The following is a 22247-nucleotide window of genomic DNA, read 5'->3' on the forward strand; positions in this document are numbered from 1 at the left end:
TGAGAGCCTGCTGAGCTGGGGCCCTGGCCATGTGTTCCCCACGCTTGCCCGGGGGTGAGGGCAGTGCGTTCCTTTAAGTTTTTGTTGAATGTTCTTTTCAGTCATGTCCTCTTAAAATGACCCCCTGAAGAGAGACCCACCTGCTGAGAAGCAGTGTGCTGTGGTAGTCACAGGAACCTGAGTTAAGATATTGATTTCTGCTTTCAGCTCATTTGTGTTATCACTTTGAACCTCAGTGTCCTGATTCCCGCAAAGAGGATAATGAAATGACTTCATAGAGTTATGACAGTAGTTTTGTAATGATAGCTAATGTAAGCTAGCAGGCATACTGCTGACCTATGGAATAGGTGATGTGTTGGCATGGATCCTGCCCCCTTTGCCGAGTGTTTATTTGAATGAGAGAATCGAATTCAAGGGCTCTGAAACCTTATGTTTAGATTTGCAGTGTATTGAATTACATTAAAGTCATGGTTTAGTGTTATTGCCAGCAGTTGCTTTGTGTATGCTTGGGAAGTTTGTGTTTCTGTTAAAATTAGTCACTTTGATAGACTCCCATAAAAGCAGTGAGTACCTGTTTCAAGTTATTAGTGTCTTACCAGTTGTGTGGCTGGTGTTTGATAGTGATACTGTGTTTAGATTTAAGGCAGATTTGTGTAGCTTTTCTCAGACATCTGGCTCCATCTGCCAGGTTTTGTTTTGCCTGAATACAAGGAGCCTAGAAACATTCCTTGCACTAGGTAGACACTTACAGACCAGCTGTGAAGGGCTAGGGAAAATACTGTGTATGTTCCTGCTTTTGTCATTGTAAATATTGGGGCATACTATTCCAGAGCAAGCTAAGCCCTCCTGGAATCCTGCATGGGAAATGGGAGTACCTGCCCTGCCATTTCTGATGGAAGTGTTAACTACCCTAACCCACTGCTTTGGGTGGCCAAGATGATCACAAAAGAGGGATTCTGGCTCTAGTTCCAGTCCTGGACCTTCCCTGAACAAGTTCTGAGACTTGGGCCTTTCTGAGCCTTGACTCTACCATCTATAAGGTGGGGCTAATATGGTGAAGCTCTGGTCATATCCTATATGCTGTGAATTGTAAACGTGTATAATGTTGTAATTGGCCACCCCTCTCATGCTGCAACCTCCTCTTCCCTAGCATCTGTTTCTGTTCTTTGTTGAAATTTTGGAGGTGATGATATTCTGAACTGATGCCCTTGAGAGGAGTGTGCTGGTGACATGCTGTTAGCAAGACCCCTGCCATGTGTTTCTGGTCGTTTCTGAGAGCTTTATGCTAACAGCCATAAATATATTCATTTCTAATTTAAGACCACATGAGTTATAGGCCTTCAACACCATATCACATTTATCTCCTCTTATGTAGGCTAGAGAATGTATGTTGGTGCCTTGACACTGTCTTGGATTTTAAGAAATATGATGCAACTATGGAAGGGCATGAAATGAACATTGAGTACCCACTAGGTATGCTAAGTATTAAGCACAATGTAAAGTTTCCTGTAATTCTTGGTAGAGCCCTGTGAAATGGGTTTCATACCATTTTTCAGGTGAGAGTAGACTTGGGGCTTCAGGTGGTATGAAGGGCAGGGTCCCTGTGCTCTTTCTAGTGTGCGGATGACTTGGCAGCCATTGAAGCAACCACCTGCCAAATCCAAACATCATTTCATTGTATAGAGTGATATGTAAAATAAATGTTGAAGAAATGGTCAGGGATTGGAATATTCTGAGTTTATTGCCTATAGGAATCTTCAGAATAAATAACAGTAAAATAACCAATATAAGCCACAGGAAGCATGCACTTAAAAAAAAAAAAAAATTCAGAATGACTTCTGGGTTTCCGTGACCTCAGACTTGTTGCTGTCAGAAGGATTTCTTCCATTGCTTCCATGTGCCTAGCTCAGTGAGAGGTTTTAGCCCTTATAGAAGCATGTTTCTAGCTGTGGAAATGAGACTCGGTTAATCAGGGCCTCAATTTCTTCCTTGCTTAAAGATTGGGTGGCATGATTGTGATGTTTCTTAAGCAGAGGTGGGCCTCTCAGTCACGTGGTGCCAGCCTGCTCCGCAGGTTGATGGAGTAGGTCCTAGGGGGCCTAGGTACCAGTTAATCTCTCCCTCCTTCTCCCCTCTCCCTGCACCCCCTGCCTCTCTGCATGTGGGTATTGAACAGGCCCCCAGGAGCTCAGGCATGCACCTGGTTGTGAGTCCAGGACCTGATGGTGACAGTACCCCGATGTTAGTAAACACTCCAGGCAAACTCATTTTCTTATGGCTTCCCTAATACACCTGGTGATTTCTTCCCTCTGTGTCTCTGCAAATACATTTCCCACACATGGACACCTGTTCTCTCTAGCTGTTCAGTTTTCCTCCATCCTTCAAGGCCCATCTCAGAGCCTCTGTTCCATGAAGCTGCTCTTCTTTGCTCATGTCTGCTCTGGTGTCTGATGGGCTTCCTTCACTGTGACCTAAAGGTTCTTAGAGCAGTGTTCTCAGCTCTTTTAACCCAGCCTTACCAGCCAAAAAGGTGGCATTAAGCTTTACTTTCTGTAGAACACACTTTTTTCCATTTAACAAATATAGAATGACATGGTGATATTGAATCTGCTTGTTGACACTATGAACACCCTTGCATTTAGACTTGCTGTCCCTCACATTGATTTGACATCTGAAGTTTCCCTGACTTTCCCCACTGGTATTCCTCTGGACATCTGTTCACCTGCTCCTGTGACACTGGCTTTGGAGGAGACTCGAGGGAATGTCTAGTACAGCCCTGCCCAGTGCAGGTGGCTTCTTTCTGACAGCTGCAGCCAGCAACTGCCCAGTCTCCCCAACCCATTTGAGTATCTGGAGTGATGTGGCAACTTGCTGCCTCCTGGTCAAGAGGCTTGGGACACGTGGAAGTGGCATTAAATGCTAGGAAATTCTGGCACTGAGCCAAAAGCTGCCTGGGATAACTAACACTTATGGGTCCTTGTTGTTTCCCCACTTGTATAGAAAGTTGAATCCCTCTTTTGCAGAAGAACCTTTTAACGTTTGAAGACAGGTGTCCTGTCACCTTCAAATCTCTTCTGCAGGCCTAAAGACCCTCATTCTTTGGATTGTTCTGGTAGGACATGATCCTTGTGATTCTGGTTGTCTTGAGCAGCCTCCGTTTGATGTGGTCTTCTAAAATGTGGCAGCAGAACTGGATGCAGTGTTTGGCTCTGAATAGCTCAGGGTAGCATGGCTGTTTAAACATGACACAAACCTTTGGTCTGCTAAACCACCAGTCAGTTTTTTACGCAGCTAAGGCTTATGTCCTGTACCAGGTGAAGAGTTAACTTTTTGGAACCCAGTCCAGGTCTTTGCTGTATCTCTAAAAGAATTTCATTCTGGTGGGGGTTTTTTGTTTGTTTTTGGCAGCTGGCCAGTTCTGGGATCCATATCCTTAACCTTGGTGTTATAACACTGCAGTCTAACCAACTGAGCTAACTGGCCAGCCCAAGAATTTCATTCTGTGACTTGGGTTGTTGTTTTGCTGTCAAGGAATCTTAAAGCCGTTTCAGTCTTCAAGCCTGTGAGCATTTGTTCTTCCTTTGATGTGTGGCACCTGACTGTGTCTCTGTCCCCTTGCTTCCCTCCATTGTGACTTCAGGCCCCTGGTTCTTTAGCCATTTGACAGTCTCCTTAGCTCTTCTTGATCCAGCCTCTATTTATCTATCTTGTCCATAAATACCATAGTGGCTGTTGACAGAAAGGAGCATCGCTTTTAGCCAAGGCTCAGGAGTGCTTCTTAGAGGAAGGGACATTGACGAGAGGCCTTGAAAGATGAGCAGGTTTTGGACATGGGACCAGGGATAGGCAGGGCAGTTGGGGAAGTCCTTCCAGGAGGCATCCTGGGGAAGGACATGGAGGAGATCACCAGGCCGGTGTGGTGGAATTCTGCACGCCACACATTTGGACTGCACTGAAGGGTCTTAGTTGGGGTCATTCTATTGGGCCGGGGGGGCTGCATATTTTTGGAGGGGAGAAGAATTGTATAGTGCTTTTAGATTTTAAAGAGGACCATGACCACAAACTAGGTAAGAATGGCTAGCTACTGAGGGGTTCTCAAACCGGGCCTTGCATGAAGATTACCTGGGGAGACTTTGAACAAGAGTTTTCTAGGCCCCGTTGTAGACCCCCCAAAAAAGAAACAGAGAGACTTTGTTAACTGTTTTGCCAAACTCAGATGCATACGTTTGAGCTGTGTGACAGTGTGCTGGCTGTGCGTAGCAGTCTCCTGCTCTCCTGTCTCCTCTCAGGTCTTGAGCAGAGGACGGGCCCATCTTTCCTGTTAGTGTTTGCAAAGCTGTTAGGCGGTGATCCCTTTCTGCTACATTCCACACTTTGTCCTGGTGTGGGCATCAAGCTCTTTGGGCTGGAGTTTGGGAAATGGGTTTTTCCCCTTTTGAAGAACTGGGCAGCATGCCTGGGCTGTTTCAGTTTCCCTCCATATGCTGAAATCCACTTCCAGGCTCAGAAACAGGCCTCCTTTTAAGAAGTGTTGCTCTCTTTCTCCCACATACTTGCCCTGGCTGGGAAGCCTGCTGTCCCCCGCCCAGGAGAAGGGACGTGTGAGTTGGCTGCTTCTGCTTTCCTGTGAGCTCTTCACTTCTTGGTTTGTCAGTCTTGCGCCACCAGCCTGAGCAGCTCACTCGGGCTGCTGCTTGCTCTGAGCAGAACTGAAACAAAGCTTTTGTAAACTCCTGTCGTTCTTGGCTTTGGTCTTCCTACCTCTGTTCTAGAGCTGGGCTGCTCTTGTGGTTTTTCTTTGTCAGGTCCTTTCTTTCATCATTTGTAATATCCTTTTTAATTCAGACTCTTTGAATTTACATTGGTTCCTTTAAATTGCTTCTCCATTTCTTCATTATCAGGACCATTCTCAGTTATTAGGGGCACAATTTCATTTGAGGGTTTGCTGTCTTGAAGGTTTGAGTCATCTTGCTTTTTTGAGTCTCAGATCTTATCAAACCTATCTTTTTGAATATTTGAACCCTTCTTTCTCCTTCTCCTCCCCCCTCTTCCTTCTTGTTCTTCTTGTTCTTCCTCCTCCTCCTCCTCCTCCTCCTTTTTATTGTCAGCTGGTTGGTACAGGGATTGAATCCTGGCCCATGGTGTTATCAGCACCATGCTCTAACCAGCTGAGCTAACTGACCAGCCCAAACCCATCTTCTTAAAGTTGTTTTCCTCAGTGGAGGCATGATTGTCATTTTAGGCTAAACAGTTCTTGTCTCCAGGACTGTCTTGTGCAATGCAGGACTTTTAGCATCCTGGCCACTGATGCTGCCAGTGGTTCTCAGTTGGGGCTTGAGAGGACATTGGGAAATCAGGATGGGGTGGTGTCACAATGCCTGTCATCTATCTCATGGGCAGGGCTCAGGATACTCAAGTGCAGAGTCCTGCCTGAGTGCTGAGAAACCCTCAGCTACAGGGTGCTCAGCATTCCCTGAAGGTGACAGGGTTGTTTTGTTTGTGTGTTTCTCTCACTTCTGCCTTATAACCAGTTCTTCCTTGTTGGTGAGAATTATTCAGAGGAATCAACTGTTATACAATGTAAAAAAAAAAAAAAAAAAAAAAAAAAAAAAATATATATATATATATATATATATATATATATATATATGCGAAAGAGGTTGCTTCTTCTGTCTTTGGAGAGCTTAACTTGACGGCAAGGTAAGTTGAGAGTTTATCTGATAGCCCTGCTTTGGATTCCCTTAGCCTCCCAGCTCTGTCATGAGTGTCATTAATGTTTTCCATTCTTCTTTTGGCCAGGAGGTGTATGGCTCATTTCTGCCTTGGTATCACTTTTACTTTTGTTCATGTGTTTCCTTGATATCAAAGCATTAATAGGTGACCTCCCTGCAACCCTGCCCACGGTGCTCACTTGTTCCTCTCCTTTTTCTTGAGCAAGATACAGTTTTTTACTGCCATGTTACAGTTGAGTCCCATCTTGCCATATTTTCATGATTCTTGTAAAATTTACCTCTTTGTGTTTGTCGCTCATAGTTCACATTGTTAGTATGTGCATTTCTGAAGCCATAAAGTATATTTACAGATTATTTTTTAAAATTTCCCCATGAATATTAGATATCTTCTCCTCTGCTGTTTCTTCTTTTTGGTTGTCTAGTTCCAAAGTTCTACCGGAATATTTTTTTTTCCTGTCTGTATTTGGTTTAAAACATTTCATTTGATAGGATTGAGGTTTTAAGGGATATTATATCTTCTGTCCTTAGCCGAGAATCTTACCGCTAGTATCTTGAGCCAAGGACCAGAAAGTCAAAATAGAGCTTTGCTGCTTATTTATAGAGAATCCTTCCTATCCCAGGTCCTTTTTTCCCTCCCAAAGCTCCAGTTTCCTATCCATTCACTAATCTGGTCATTAAGCAAATGTTTGAGCACTACCGTGAGCTAGGTCCTGGCAGTACTGGGGCTTCCTGATCCCTGCCCTCACACAGGCACTACAGAATAGCTTATATTCTATTTGGGGAGCGGATGGAGGTAGTACTGTGGACATAAGATCTCTTCCTCTTCCTGAGTCTGCCCAGGCTTCACAATCCCCAAGGAAGCATTCTGATGAGTCTGGCATGAGCAGGAGGACCAGACAGCAGTTGGCAGGTTGGAGTGATCCTTCAGGTTCCATGCTTTTTCTCATGTAGACTCAGGAAAAGGGGCCAGGCCACTCCATCCCCCACTGCAGAGTGTAGCAGGCCCTGTCAGCTGGTGCAGCTGGGCCTTACTTAGAAATGGATCCATCTCCCAGCACCAGCACATCTCCTCTCACTGTACAGCTTGTTAGAAATCCCCACGTGCAGGCTCCACCCACACTTGCTGAACCAGAATTTCTGTGGCTGGGCCCAGGTCCAGGTGATTGTGGTGGGCAGTGAGGGTTCATAAGCAGTGAGCTACCTGTGGGAAGAAACTTGTGCTTGTCACTTGCCACGAAGCACCAGTGTGTCCTGACTGCCTCTTTCATGCATTCAGTCACCATAATCTCAGCCCACTGTGGACCAGGCATCCCTCACATCCTCCAATCCAGAACCTGTGACACTATTGCCAGATGCCTGTTCCTTAGGAATTGTTTCCTTCCATGCATGCCTGTATAGCCCCAATGTGCCTTACAAACTGCCACTGTGTGATGGGAGTGTGGGGTGCGGAGGATCGTTTGGGCTTGGCATGGGGACTGGTAGGGAGCCTCTGTGCCATTGTGAACTGCAGCACTGCATGAGGAGGGGCCTTCCCCATTCTACAGGCTGTGTGGGCTGGGCCAGAGAGGAAGCAGCCCTGCAGAGCAGGCAGGGCTCAGCTGGGTGGTACTTGGGTTGTAGAAGAGAAGGCACCTGGGAGATGTGGAGGAGGCAGTGGCAGGGAGCAGCACTCCAGGTGTCTGAGCGTAGAGGAATGTTGGCGATGTGGTGCACCCTGGGTGACTTGGGTCATAATGCCTGCTTGACATTCAGTTGAGGTGTCAGGGAGGCAACAAGGAATATCAGCCTGGTGCGCAGCTGAAAAAGAAGTGATGGACAGTTGTAAAGACATCTCAGGCAGGGTCCTGAAGTATTAATCTTGGTGGTTGTGCTTTCTGGATGCAATGGCGTTTGCTGCATTGACTGTTTATATACTAATAAGCCTTCATATTTGCAAGGGACCCTGTTGCTTATAACGTGATTTCCCCTTCATTGTCTGCAGCACTGGGTCTTATTACCCCTGTTTTGCAGCTGAGGAAACTGAGGCTCAGTGGAGGTTTCCTGTCCTCCTCCCCATCCCAGACTGGATAATTGTTCTCTTTGCTGTGTGCCTATGCTGAGGTGGAGTCCTGAAATCGCACCTACAGCATTGGGTAGAAAACTTTGTGGGTATGCATTTGCTTCTAGTCCCCAGTTTTATTCATCTTTATTCTCAGCGTCCGACTCATAGTCAGTGCTTAACAAATCTTGGTTGGAAGAAGTCAGGCTAGTAGCACCTCATGTCGCCCCTGCTGTGCGTCTGCAGGGTGCTGAGGGTATTTAAGCCAAGGCATGGTGACCAGCCCAAGGAGGAGGTGGTGCATCTGCAGCAGCACAGTCCCCCCATCATGTTCAGTGGGTTCACTGAGGTGGGGGCTTGTCTTGGTGTGGGGCATGGGTAGAGGCAATGACCTCACAGAGGGGAACACTGTACCTCTGTGCCTCCTTAACCAGACCAGGCACAGTCTAGTCCTCACTCTCCAATTTTTTCATTGGTGGTGGTGTCACTCAGTTTAATTTGAGGGAGTCAGGAGGGATCTTAATATGTGGTGCTTTCCCCTATTTGACACCCCTTTATGCTTTGTTAATCAACAGGAGCTTGAAGAAATCCGCAAATGTGGAATGAAAAACTTCCGTAACATCCAGGTTGATGAAGCTAATTTATTGACTTGGCAAGGGCTTATTGTTCCTGTGAGTATTGAACACTTCCACTTCTTACCAGATTATTCTTTAAGGTGATGTGTGTGCTGTTGGGCTTATCTTTCTGCTCTTAAGTAGGCTCATAGTCTAGACAGCCAACAGATGCACAGAAGTGGGCTGTCACTCTAGGGTGATAAGGTAGGGAGTGAGCTTAGCCTTGGGTTCCTAAGTAGAATCACATCTTTGCATTGGTTTTGTAAAGTTTTGGGGATCCTGATCTTTCCAGATCTGTGGTTATTGACCCAGGGAAAAGGAGTCTGTATCTTATCTGTGCTCCTGTTCTTTCCTGTCTTCCCTGGCTTCTGTATGCCTGGCCTTATTTATCAGGACAAGACCTTCTTCTCTGACCTCCCTTGGGAGAGGGCAAGCATCCTATCTAGATCTTCTTTTGTTTTTTCCTTTGGTTTTTCATCTGTGTTTCTAACCCTCTGGACATGTTTGTTCCTGGCTTTATTCCTGCTACCCTCCAACATGTATTTCCTGTTTGTCTCAAATCCCTTTTAATTGCCCACATGTTCCCTGCACCCAGTGTTTGTTCTGACGCTTGTGCCTCTAGTGTCTGCCCACCCCCTGCCTCCGCCCCACCGTCTCACAGACTTCTGCCTTTGGATGGGCTCTGGCTTCTTCTAACAGCAGCTTTCCCTTGGCCTTACCGACACCTTGATTTAGTGTCTCTTCTTTTTTTCATCCTTTGATCCCCTCACCCCTCAAGAGACTTGTCCTGTACTTAACCTCAGTTTGCAATCCCCATTTCTCCCACTCTCCTGAAACTGCTTCACACCAAGTGCATGGGCTCCCCTCCATTGTCACACCTTGGGCTCGGCAGCCCTGGCGCTATGGCCCTTGTCTCTCAAGCCTTTGGAGCCTGGGCAGTGGCCCAGTTGCCAGTCCCGTAACCAGTGTGCCTCTCACTTTTGTCCTGCTGCTGCTTCCTCCTGACTCTTATGCACACCTTTCTCCTGTTCTGTTTTGTCTCTGGGGACCCTGCTTCTTCCAGCATCACAGCTTATTATGCTTGACGTGGAGGGTTCCTGCACCTCTTCCTCCATTCCTGCCTTCTTTCGGAGCTGCACCATCTTTCTACCAAGCGGCCTCACTTAGACCTTGTGTAGCCTTCTAGCTACCTGGCTCACAACCTTGACCTTCTGCGTGAGTCTTTCTTTCATGTTCTTCCACATCCACCCTTCCTCTCTCTTCCTTGTCTTCCCCACTTTGCTCATCTGAGCATCAGGCCCTTTCCCTGTGCCTGACCCTATCCTGCCATTGTTGTATATAATCTTTTCTTATGGGCAGATTGGCTATGTTGCCAAAGCAAGACATAGAACATGCTTACTTTAGATGCTTTCTTCTTGATGCTGGTTATAAGGTCATGCCTTTTTAAAAAAGTCCCTGGAACTTGAATAGCAAATATTAGATTTGTAGTTTATTTCCGTAATCATTCGAATAACTAAGGAAAGGTATGTTTGTAGTGTTTTAGTACATACTCAGGATGTTTAAATCTGGGAGCTTACAGCCTGGTTTTGGAGATGAGTCCTGTAGATTTCTTTAGGCTTGCAACTGGTGGGGCGTGGTTCACAGGGTGTGGTTGGTGGGGAAGTCTCTGAGTGGGAGTGGTCTGCCTGTGACTGCAGCCCTTGCCTGCTGTAGGCACCTGTTAAGTGCTGAGCAGAAAGATGATCAGATCATCTGACCACCTGTCTCTTCTCTGATTGATATTTTGTATCCTATTGATATGAGAAGTGAACAGTTAATCACTGGCTCTTTGGAAAATAAGAATGAATGGGATGGTTTTAAGCAGTAAAGCTCGGGCGGTCTGGCCCTGTGAACCCAGTGGCCTGAGAGCCCACAGGCCAGCTCCAAGGGTGGATTGCTGTTGGGCAGGCTGTGCCCCCAGTTCACACCAAGGCTTCCCTCTGGTTTCACACTGCTAGAGCCTGTGGAACAGTGGGCTAAGGTCTCATTGAGCCAAAGCTGGAGACTGGCTGGTAGAATCCCAATGTGCCTAGAAACCCCAGTGTCCAGGCCAGAGCCTCACCTTCTGTTTGAGGAAGCTGGGCCCAGAAGCAGTGCCACCTCCAGGGCTGCTCTCACCCTGCTCATACTGCCCTCTCTCAGTCCCGTCTTTTGCTTCCCTCCTGTAATGACTGCCCAGGGCCCGTGGGTGGGTATGAGCCCTGTTTCAAGGAAGCCTTTCTTCCTTCCCTAGAGCAGTGAAGGCACTCTTGGCAGCCACCCTCACCTGGGTCCACAGTTGTACCCTACACCTACCTGGGCCTCAGGTCTTCCTGCATTGTAGAGGCTGGGCCAGCATGGGAACCTTCTACCCAAATTCACTGGAGGTCCACTCATTTGGGGTGAAAGTGGAGTCAGACTGAGAAAAGGCTTGGCAGCCCCACCCCCTGCCCTTACAGCTGGATGCTGGTTGTTAGGGAGTCGCTTAGTAAATGTCCTGGCTGTTGTGCGAAGGTAAGGCTGGAGAGGTGCTTCCTAGAGACACTGCATTGTTACCATGGCAGTTCAGGTTATTCCCTTCAAATGTTTGTTTTTCTGTAAAAATTTTTCCATCTGAAATTCAGAGATGAAGTATAGGAAGAAAATATTACTCATAATCCCATCATCAAGAAGTTCAGTTCAGTAAGTTTTTTGATACTGACTTTTAGGAACTAGGGGTATGATGGTGAGCCTTCTTGAAGCTTCTAGCCTAGGGAATGTGTTCACTCTTAAACTTTAACATAGTTCCTCCCAGTCTTTTTTCATGTAATTTTTGATAAAACATTTCATAATTTCATAATTATTTCATACTTTATAATTACTAGGTCACTGCCTTGAAACTCTGTGAAGATAATGTTTAATAACTATGCAATATCCCATAATATTTGTATTATCATTTATTTAATCACTTGTTTATTTTAATCTTTATTTTTTATTTTAGATTCTGATCTTAAAATATAGTATTCTGACCATTAGGATCAGTTATATTATACATAAGGGAGGGACTATCTATAGGGCTATATATATTGTTAAATTATTTTCCAGAAAGGTTGTACCAATTTATACTCCTACAGACATGGTCTGCACAAATGCCCACATATGTCCTTGGCTGTCATTGGGCATTTTAAAAGGGAGTTCTGAGTGTCAGGTACTTCAGAGCCTAGGCTGTGGGGTCTGACTGCCTGAGGTGAAAACCCCTCAACTGGCTTGGGGATCTTGGGCAAGTTACCAGTTGGTCCTAGTATCCTCACCTCTGTAACGAGTATGATACTTAACCTCTACAGATACTGGAAAAGTTAAACAAGTGCATGGGTGTGAAGTGCTTAGGCTAGCTTGGTGCTCTTGTTATTAAAGGTCATAATTAAGGCTTTTGTGGGACCTCTTTGGGAAACTCTTGGTCAATATGTAACAAAAAGCCCATGAAACAAACGTACAAAAAGAAATAACTGTTGCCAATTTGATTTACATTTTAAATTTTGTTATTGTGGTTGGCTTTTGCCCCTACTTATTTATTGATTGTTTATATTTCATTATCTGTTAAGGTTTTATTATGTTTCTTTGTTGAAATGTAGGAATTCTGTGTATTAATCCTTTGTGTCTGGGGGAAATATTTTTTATCCTTTTGTTTTCTTTTAGCTTTGTTTAAAAATTTCTAATTTGAAAGTTGCTTTTTTGGGGGGGTGGGGGGTGGCTGGCTGGTATGGGGATCCAAACCCTTGACCTTGGTGTTATCAACATTGTGCCCTAACCAACTAGGTTAACTGGCCAGTCCCCTTTACTAGTTACAGATCTGTTTAGATGTTCTATTTCTTCTTGTGTAGATTGTATGTTTCTTTGGTAGATTGTATGTTTCTAGGAATTTGTCGATTTCATCTAGGTTTTCTGATTTGTTGGCATACAACTGTTCATTGTGTTTTCTTACAATCCTTTTTATTTCTATAAAATTGTTAATGTCCCCACTTTCATTTCTGATTTTAGTAGTGTGAGTATTCTCTCTTTTTCCTTTAGCCTGTCTAGCCAAAGTTTTGGCAATTTTGTTGATATTTTCAAAGAACCAACTTTTGGTTTCATAGTTTTTTGTGTGTTTTTTGTGGCTGGCTGGTAGAGCGAGGTTTTTTTTTTTTTTTTTTTTTTTCTATTTTTTGTTTAAGTCCTTATTTCATCTCCTCTGTAATTGTTATTATTTACTTCTTTCTCCTAGCTTTATGTTTAGTTTGCTCTTCCTCTCCTTGTGTACAGTGTCCATTTAAAATATTGATTTTTGCAGTCTTTTTTCAATGTAGGTATTTATAGCTATGGATTCCCTCTCAGCACTACTTTCACCACATTCCTTAAGTTTTGGTATGTCATGTCTTCATTTTTGTTCATCTCAAGGTATTTTCTAATTTTCCTTGTTATTTTTTCTTTGACCCATTGGTTTTTCAGGAGTATGTTTAATTTCCACATAATTGTGAGTTTCCTAGTTCTGTTAATTGATTTCTAGTTGTATTCCTTTGTGGTTAGAAAAGATACTTAGTATGATTTTGATCTTTATAAATTTATTAAGACTTGTTTTGTGGTCTCTTTTGGAGAATGTTTCATGTGAACTTGAGAAGAATGTGTCTTCAGCTATTGTTGGGTGGCATGTTCTCTATGTTAGGTCTAATTGGTTTATAATAATAAATATTTGTTCAAGTACTCTATTTCCTGGTTGACCCTCTTTTTCAATATTATTGAAAGTGGGATATTGAAGTATCCAACTATTATTTTAGAACTATTTCAGAACATATATTTCTCCTTCAATTTTCTCAGTTTTTGCTTTATATATTTTAGGGCTCTGTTTTTAGTTGTGTATATGTTTATAATTGTTATATCTTCTTGATAGATGAACCTTTTATCAATATATAATGTACTTTTTTCTCTTGTAATCTTTTTTTACCTGCAACTTTACAGCTTCATCTAAATATCAGAAGGCACATTTAGAAGTTGTTCGACTTCCAAAAACCAAATACATTTTCTCTTACTTGGACAATGAATAAGGGTGCCAGGACCAAGGATCACTAGCTGCCCAACTACCAAAATGTTATGCTTCCAAAATCTCTTGATGTCAGTTTTTCACAAAGAGCAATCAAGTTACCCTATGTGTGCCACTCACAACAGAAGCCTTTTTTCACTTGTAATCTTTTTTTTTTTTTTGTCTTTTTCGTGACCTGCACTCAGCCAGTGAGTGCACCGGCCAGTCCTATATAGGATCCAAACCCGCGGCGGGAGCGTCGCCGCGCTCCCAGCGCCACACTCTCCCGAGTGCACCACGGGCTCGGCCTCACTTGTAATCTTTTTTGACTTAAAATTTATTTTGTCAGGTAGTAATATAGCCACTGCAGCTCTCTTTGAGTTATAACTTGTATGGAATATCTTTTTCCCTCCTTTTACTTCTAATCTCTTTGTGTCTTTGCATGTAAAGTGAGTCTCTTATAAACAGCATATAGATAGATGGTGTTTTTTAAAAATTTTTATTTATATTTATTTATTTATTTTTGCAGCAGCTGTTTTGTTTATTAAATAATGATACATTGTTTGAAAAAAGGTCAATTTTTAATTAACTTCTAAATTATTTAAAGTATTTAAAATTTATAACTGAGGATAAGGTATGTATTCTTTCTCTGCAACTTTTTCCTACCTAAAAAATGGATATCATTTCTTATAAGTTTAAGGATATTTGAACATCTCAGAAGTGTATGAGAGGCTTTTATGAAGGTACTTTAGAAAGCAAAGCCATTGATAAAAAAGACAAAGGCAAATCTTTGAGATGCTTACACAATGACAAAGGATTTAAATTCTAGGAAATATAATCAATATTAAAACAATTAAACAGATTTTTTTTTTTTTTTTTTTTTTAGCCTTTGAATATGTAGATTCTGGTCTTTTTTTTTTTTTGGCATTATAAAACATTTAATTTTAATTTTAATTTTAATTATTTAAAAAATTTTATTATGTCAATATACATTGTGGCTGATTATTGTTGCCCATCACCAAAACCTCCCTCCCTCCTCCCTCCCCCCTCCCTCCCAACAATGTCCTTTCTGTTTGCTTGTCGTATCAACTTCAAGTAATTGTGGTTGTTATATCTTCTCCCCCCCCCCCCGGTTTTTTTTTGTCTGTGTGTGTGTGTGTGTGAATTATATATTAATTTTTAGCTCCCACCAATAAGTGAGAACATGTGGTATTTCTCTTTCTGTGCCTGACTTGTTTCACTTAATATAATTCTCTCAAGGTCCATCCATGTTGTTGCAAATGGCAGTATTTCATTCGTTTTTATAGCTGAGTAGTATTCCATTGTGTAGATGTACCACATTTTCCGTATCCACTCATCTGATGATGGACATTTGGGCTGGTTCCAACTCTTGGCTATTGTAAGGAGTGCTGTGATGAACATTGGGGAACAGGTATACCTTCGACTTGATGATTTCCATTCCTCTGAGTATATTCCCAACAGTGGGATAGCTGGGTCGTATGGTAGATCTATCTGCAATAGTTGGAGGAACCTCCATACCATTTTCCATAGAGGCTGCACCATTTTGCAGTCCCACCAACAATGTATGAGAGTTCCTTTTTCCCCGCAACCTCGCCAGCATTTATTGTTCAGATTCTTTTGGATTTTAGCCATCCTAACTGGGGTTAGATGGTATCTCAATGTGGTTTTGATTTGCATTTCCCGGATGCTGAGTGATGTTGAGCATTTTTTCATATGTCTGTTGGCCATTTGTATATCTTCCTTAGAGAAATGCCTACTTAGCTCTTTTGCCCATTTTTTAATTGGGTTGCTTGTTTTTTTCTTATAAAGTTGTTTGAGTTCCTTATATATTCTGGATATTAATCCTTTGTCAGATGTATATTTTGCAAATATTTTCTCCCTCTCTGTTGGTTGTCTTTTAACTCTGTTAATTGTTTCTTTTGCTGTGCAGAATCTCTTTAGTTTGATATAATCCCATTTATTTTTCCTTTGGTTGCCTGTGCTTTTGGGGTCGTATTCATGAAGTCTGTGTCCAGTCCTATTTCCTGAAGTGTTTCTCCTATGTTTTCTTTAATAAGTTTTATTGTTTCAGGGTGTATATTTAAATCCTTAATCCATTTTGAGTTGATTTTAGTATACGGTGAGAGCTATGGATCTAGTTTCATTCTCCTGCATATGGATATCCAGTTATCCCAGCACCATTTGCTAAAGAGGCAGTCCCTTCCCCAGTGAATAGGCTTGGTGCCTTTGTCAAAGATCAGATGGCAGTAAGTGTGTGGGTTGATTTCTGGATTCTCTATTCTATTCCATTGATCAGTGTGTCTGTTTTTATGCCAGTACCATACTATTTTGGTTATTATAGCTTTGTAGTATAGCTTAAGGTCAGGTAGTGTTATGCCTCCAGCTTTATTTTTTTTGCTCAGCATTGCTTTGGCTATGCATGGTCTTTTATTATTCCATATAAATGTCTGGATAGTTTTCTCCATTTCTGAGAAAAATGTCTTTGGATTTTGATGGGGATTGCATTGAATTTGTATATCACTTTGGGTAGTATGGACATTTTCACTATGTTGATTCTTCCAATCCAAGAGCATGGGATATCTTTCCATCTTCTTGTATCCTCTCTAATTTCTCTCAGCAGTGGTTTGTAGTTCTCATTATAGAGATTTTTCACCTCCTTGGTTAACTCAATTCCTAAGTATTTTATTTTTTTGGTGGCTATTGTAAATGGGCAGGCTTTCTTGATTTCTTGTTCTGCATGTTCACTATTGGAGAAAAGAAATGTTACTGATTTTTGTGTGTTGATTTTGTATCCTGCTACTGTGCTGAAATCATTTATCAATTCCAAGAGTTCTTTTGTAGAGGTTTTAGGCTGTTTGATATATAGGATCATGTCATCTGCAAACAGGGACAGTTTGACTTCATCTTTTCCAATCTGGATGCCCTTTATTTCCTTCTCTTCTCTGATTGCTCTGGCTAATACTTGCAACACTATGTTGAATAGGAGTGGTGAGAGTGGGCATCCTTGTCTAGTTCCTGTTCTGAAAGGAAAAGCTTTCAGCTTTTCCCCATTCAGGATGATATTGGCAGTGGGTTTGTCATATATGGCTTTAATTATGTTGAGATACTTTCCCTCTATACCTAACTTATAGAGGGTCTTTGTCGTGAATGAGTGCTGAACTTTATCAAATGCTTTTTCAGCATCTATAGAGATGATCATATGGTCCTTGTGTTTGACTTTATTAATATGGTCTATCACATTTATTGATTTGCGTATGTTGAACCAACCTTGCATCCCTGGGATGAATCCCACTTGATTGTGGTGAATAATTTTACATATGTGTTGCTGTATTGTTTGCTAGTATTTTAGTGAGGAGTTTTGCATCTATATTCATCAAGGATATTGGCCTGTAGTTTTCTTTTTTGGTTATATCTTTACCTGGTTTTGGTATCAGGATGATGTTTGCTTCATAGAATGAGTTTGGGAGATTTGTGTCTGTTTCAATCTTTTGGAATAGTTTGTAAAGAATCGGTGTCAATTCCTGTTTGAATGTTTGGTAAAATTCTGCTGTGAATCCATCTGGTCCTGGGCTTTTCTTTGTTGGGAGCCTTCTGATAACAGCTTCAATCTCCTTTACTGTTATTGGTCTGTTCAAATTTTCTATGTCTTCATGGTTCAGTTTTGGGAGCTTGTGTGTGTCCAGAAATTTATCCACTTCCTCCAGATTTTCAAATTTGTTGGCGTATAGTTTTTTATAGTAGTCTCGAATGATTCCTTGTATTTCAGATGAATCAGTTGTAATATCGCCTTTTTCATTTCTAATTTTTATTTGAGTCTTCTCTCTTCTTTTTTTTTGTTAGCCATGCTAATGGTTTGTCAATTTTATTTATCTTTTCAGAAAACCAACTTTTTGATTCATTGATCTTTTGAATTGTTTTTTGGGTTTCAATTTCATTCAGTTCTGCTCTGATCTTAATGATTTCTTTCCGTCTGCTAACTTTAGGTTTGGATTGTTCTTGTTTTTCTAGTTCTTAAGGTGAAGTGTTAGGTTGTTCACTTGCCATCTTTCCATTCTTCTGAGGTGAGCATTTAATGCAATAAATTTCCCCCTTAATACTGCTTTTGCAGTATCCCACAGGTTTTGGAATGATGTATCATTATTTTCATTAGTTTCAATAAATTTTTTGATTTCCTGCTTGATTTCTTCTTGGACCCATATGTCATTAAGTAGAATGCTGTTTAATTTCCATGTGTTTATATAGTTTCCAGAGTTTCGTTTGTTGTTAATTTCTAGTTTTAATCCATTGTGGTCTGTCAAAATACATGGGATAATTCCAATTTTTTTGAATTTATTGAGATTTGATTTGTGACCTAATATGTGATCTATCCTGGAGAATGATTCATGTGCTGATGAGAAGAATGAATATTCTGAGGTTGTTGGATGGAAAATGTTCTGTAGATATCTGCCAATTCCAATTGGTCTAGAGTAATGTTTAGATCTTGTGTTTCTCTGCTGATTCTTTGCCTAGATGATCTGTCTAATATTGACAGTGGGGTGTTCAGGTCCCCTGCTACTATGGTATTAGTGTCTATTTCCTTCTTTAGGTCTAATAGAGTTTGTTTTATAAATCTGGCTGCTCCAACATTGGGTGCGTACATATTTATGATTGTTATGTCTTCTTGATGGATCAGTCCTTTTATCATTAAGTAGTGTCCCTCATTGTCTCTTTTTATGGTTTTTAGTTTAAAGTCTATTTTGTCAGATATAAGAATAGCTACTCCAGCTCGTTTTTCTTTTCTGTTTGCATGGTAAATCTTTTTCCATCCTCTCACTCTTAGTCTATGTGAATCTTTATGGGTGAGGTGGGTCTCTTGTAGGCAGCATATAGTTGGGTCCTCCTTTTTGATCCAGTCAGCCAGTCTGTGTCTTTTGATTGGGGAATTTAAGCCTTTTACATTAAGAGTTGTTATTGAAAGGTGTTGATTTATTCCTAGCATTTTATTGGTTGTTTGGTTGTCTTAGGTGTCTTTTGTTCCTTGCTTTCTGATTTACTGTTTGGTTTCTGTGTTTGTTGGTTCCTTAGGTTGTAGATAGCATTTTTGTTTGATTGTTTTCTCTTCATGAATGCCATTTTTATTATACTAGTGGATTTTGATTTTTCTTGGGTTTTTATGGCAGTGGTAGTTATTTTTCACGAACCAAACCCAGTACTCTCCCTTGAGGATTTCTTGTAAGGGTGGTCGTGGGGTAGTGAACTCATGCAGTTTTTGTTTGTCTGAGAAATATACTATTTGCCCTTCATTTCAGAAGGATAGCCTTGCAGGGTAGAGTATTCTTGGCTGGCAATCTTTGTCTTTTAGTAATTTGAATATATCATCCCATTCCTTTCTAGCTTTTAGGGTTTGTGATGAAAAGTCTGATGTTAGCCTGATTGGGGCTCCCTTATAGGTGATTTGACGCTTCTCTCTTGCAGCTTTTAAGATTCTCACTTTGTCTCTGAGTTTTGCCAATTTGACTATAACATGTCTTGGAGAAGGCCTTTTTGGGTTGAATACGTTTGGAGATCATTGAGCTTCCTGGATCTGAAGATCTGTGATTTTTCCTTACCTGGGAAGTTTTCTGCCACTATTTTGTTGAATGTGTTTTCAATGGAATCTCCATTTTCCTCCCCTTCTGGAATACCCATGACTCGGATATTTGAGCGCTTAAGGTTGTCTGATATCTCTCTCAGAGTTTCTTCAATGTCTTTGATTCTTTTTTCTTTCTTTTTGTCTGCTTGTGTTATTTCAAACAGCCCATCTTCAAGTTCAGAGGTTCTCTCTTCAACTTCGACAAGCTTGCTGGTTAAACTCTCCGTTGTGTTTTTTATTTCGCTGAATAACTTCTTCAGTTCAGCAAGTTCTGCTACATTTTTTTTCAGGACATCGATTTCCTTGTAGATTTCCTCTTTCAGGTCCTGTATACTTTTCCTCATTTCATCATGATGTCTAGCTGAGTTTTCTTGTATCTCATTCAGTTTCCTTAGAATTATCACTCAAAATTCCTTGTCAGTCATTTCAAGGGCTTCTTGTTCTATAGGATCTAGAGTTTGAGATTTATTAACTTTTGGTGGTGTACTTTCTTGATTTTTTGTATTTCTGGTATCTTTTTTTTGATGTTTATTCATTGTGGCAGGGGGTTTCACAGTCCACCGGTTTGAGACTATTGACTAACTAAGATGTTGCTGTGGTTGCCAATTTGGTATGGCTGCCTCCGTGACTGCTCAGTTGGCCTTTAGTGCCTTGGGTGTATGGTTGCCTCGGGTCTTGGGCCTCTCCGGGGAGCCACCTTTCTGGTCAGCTTGGACTCTGCTGGGCTGCTGGATCACGTACCACAGGGTGTGTGATCTCTGTTGAGCTTCCACTTCCCATGCAGGACTTCTCCCTGTTCCGTGTGCTCTGGCCTGGGCTGTTGGATCGTGCAGTAGCGACCCCACAGGGTGTGTGGTTTCTGTTGAGTCTCCGCCTCCCTGGCTGCACGTCTGCCCGCTCTGTGCGCACTGGGCTGGGCTGGGACGTGTCTTCTGCAACCCTCGTCTATCAGCTGGGCCTTCAAGACCCTGCTCGGCACCACCTTGCCCAGGAAGTGGGATTGTGAAGAAAAGTCCCACGATAGGCCATCTGCAAACTGGATGCCAGTAGCGTGGCTCAGTCCAATTCCAAAGACCTCAAAATGAGGGAAGCTGATGGTGTCCTTGTTGTAAGTCCTGGAACCCAAAAGCTGAAGAGTCTGAAGCCCTGATGTCCACGGACAGGAGAGAAGAGTGTATACCAGCTCCATCAGATAGAGAGCGATAGATGGTGTTTTTAAATCTGTTCTGGAAATCCCTCTTTAAAGTGGAGAGTTTATTTTATTCACATTTCAAGTATTTACTGATAAGAAAAAGGACTTCTGCCATTTAGTTATTTGTTTTCTGGATGTCTTATATACGTTTTCTCCCCTTCAGATGCTGCATTACTGCTTTTTTTTGTATTTGGTTGATATTTTTATAAGGTACCATTTTGATTCCCTTCTTTCCTTTCCTCTGTATTTATTAGTTATTTTCTTAGAGGTTACCTTGGGGATTTCAATTAACTTCTTAAACTTATAGCAAGCTAGTTTGAATAATACCAACTTAGTTTCAAAAGTATATAAACACCCTGTTCCCATATATCTTCATCTCCCCCTTTCATGTTGTTATTGTCACATATTGCATCTTATACACTGTGTGCCCATTAACATTGATTTATAATTATTGTTTTATATATTTGCCTTTTAAATCATATAGAAAAATAGAGGAGGGGCTGGCCATTTAGCTCACTCGGTTAGAGCATGGTGCTGATAGCACCAAGGTCAAGGGTTTGGATCCCCTTACCAGGCAGTTGCCAAAAAAGAAAGAAAGGGAAAAAACAAAACAAAACAAAAAAACAACCCAGGAGTTACAAACCAAAAGTACAATAATACTGGCTTTTATGTTTTCCTGTGTAGTTACCTTTACTGTCCTTTATTTCTTCATATGGCTTCAAGTTACTGTATGTCCTTTCATTTCAGCCGGAAAGACTCTCTTTTGTATTTCTTTTAGGGCAGATCTACTAGTGATGAATTCTCTCAGTTTTTGTTTATCTGGGAATGTCTTAATTTCTACCCCATTTTTGAAGGATAGTTTTAATAGTCTTTTCTTTTCAGTGCCTTCTTTCTGGCCTCCATGGTTTCTGGTGAGAAATTAGTGGTTTGCCTTATTGAGGATCCCTTGTACATGTCAAGTTGCTTCTCACTTGCTGCTTTCAAAATTCTCTCTTTCAGTGATTTGACTATAATGTGTCTTGGTATGGATCTCTTTGAGTTTATCCTGCTTGGAGTTCATTGAGCTTCTTAGATGAAGATTTATATCTTTCATGGAATTTGGGATGTTTTGGGCCATTATTTTTCAAATATTCTTTCTGTCCCTTTTCTCTCTCTTATCCTTCTGGAACTCCCATACTGTTTATTTGGTCACTTCTTAGTGTCCCACATGTTCCTAGGCTCTGCTCAGTTTTCTCCATTCTTTTTTCTTTTTGTTCCCTAGACTGGACAATGTTAATGGTCTTCAAATTTGCTGATTCTTTCTTTTGCCTGCTCAAATCTACTATTGAATTGCTCTAGTGAAATTTTCATTTCAGTTATTGTGCTATTCATTCAGCTCCAGAATCTCTGTTTGGTTCCTATTTATAATTTCTGTCTCTTTATTGGTATTTTAATTGCATTCATTTTCATGGTTTTATTTAGTATTTTGTCTATGGTTTTCTTTACCTCTTAGAGCATATTTAAGACAGTTGACGTTGGGGTTATAACACCGCACATTAACCAACTGAGCTAACTGACCAACCCCCTAAGACAGTTGAATTCAATCTTTGTGTAGTAAATTCAGTGTCTGAGCTTCTTCAGGGATGGTTTCTGTCAATTTATTTGGTTTTTTCATTCATTCATTCATTCATTTTTGTGGCTGGCCAGTACAGGGGGTCTAAGCCTGTGAACTTAGAGTTATAAGTCTGCACTCTAACCAACTGAGCTAATGGGCCAGTGTGTTGTTTTTCTTTAAATGAGCCATACTCTCCTGTTTTCTTTGTGTGCTTTATGATTTTTTTTGTTGAACACTGACGTTCTTATAACGTAGAATCAGATTCTCCCCTTTCCCCTGGGTTTGCTGTTCTTGATTGTGGAAGGCTTTGCTGTGTTCAACCAATGTTTGCATAGAAATTTCCTTGAATGCCAGGAATTAAAAAAAAAAAATAGAACACTCCTCTCAGTCCTTGC

General features: G+C 41.5%; 1 protein-coding gene and 1 non-coding gene across 3 annotated transcripts in view; one reads left to right on the forward strand and one right to left on the reverse strand.

The window, feature by feature from the left end:
• UBE2L3 (ubiquitin conjugating enzyme E2 L3) overlaps positions 1 to 22247 on the forward strand; it is a 53454-nt gene that overhangs the window by 7647 nt on the left and 23560 nt on the right. The window contains exon 2 of one of the 2 annotated variants that reach the window (XM_063087097.1): positions 8346 to 8441. The exons of the other annotated variant lie outside the window; for it this stretch is intronic. Coding sequence (XP_062943167.1) covers positions 8346 to 8441 — 96 coding nt within the window. The remainder of the gene's footprint in view (positions 1 to 8345; positions 8442 to 22247) is intronic. 2 annotated transcript variants of the gene reach the window in all.
• On the reverse strand, positions 13458 to 13591 carry LOC134371398 (U11 spliceosomal RNA). The gene has a single exon (XR_010022823.1). It is a non-coding gene; the product is annotated as a U11 spliceosomal RNA (small nuclear RNA).

The sequence above is a fragment of the Cynocephalus volans genome, chromosome 2 (genome assembly GCF_027409185.1).
Source record: "Cynocephalus volans isolate mCynVol1 chromosome 2, mCynVol1.pri, whole genome shotgun sequence".
NCBI lineage: Eukaryota > Metazoa > Chordata > Mammalia > Dermoptera > Cynocephalidae > Cynocephalus > Cynocephalus volans.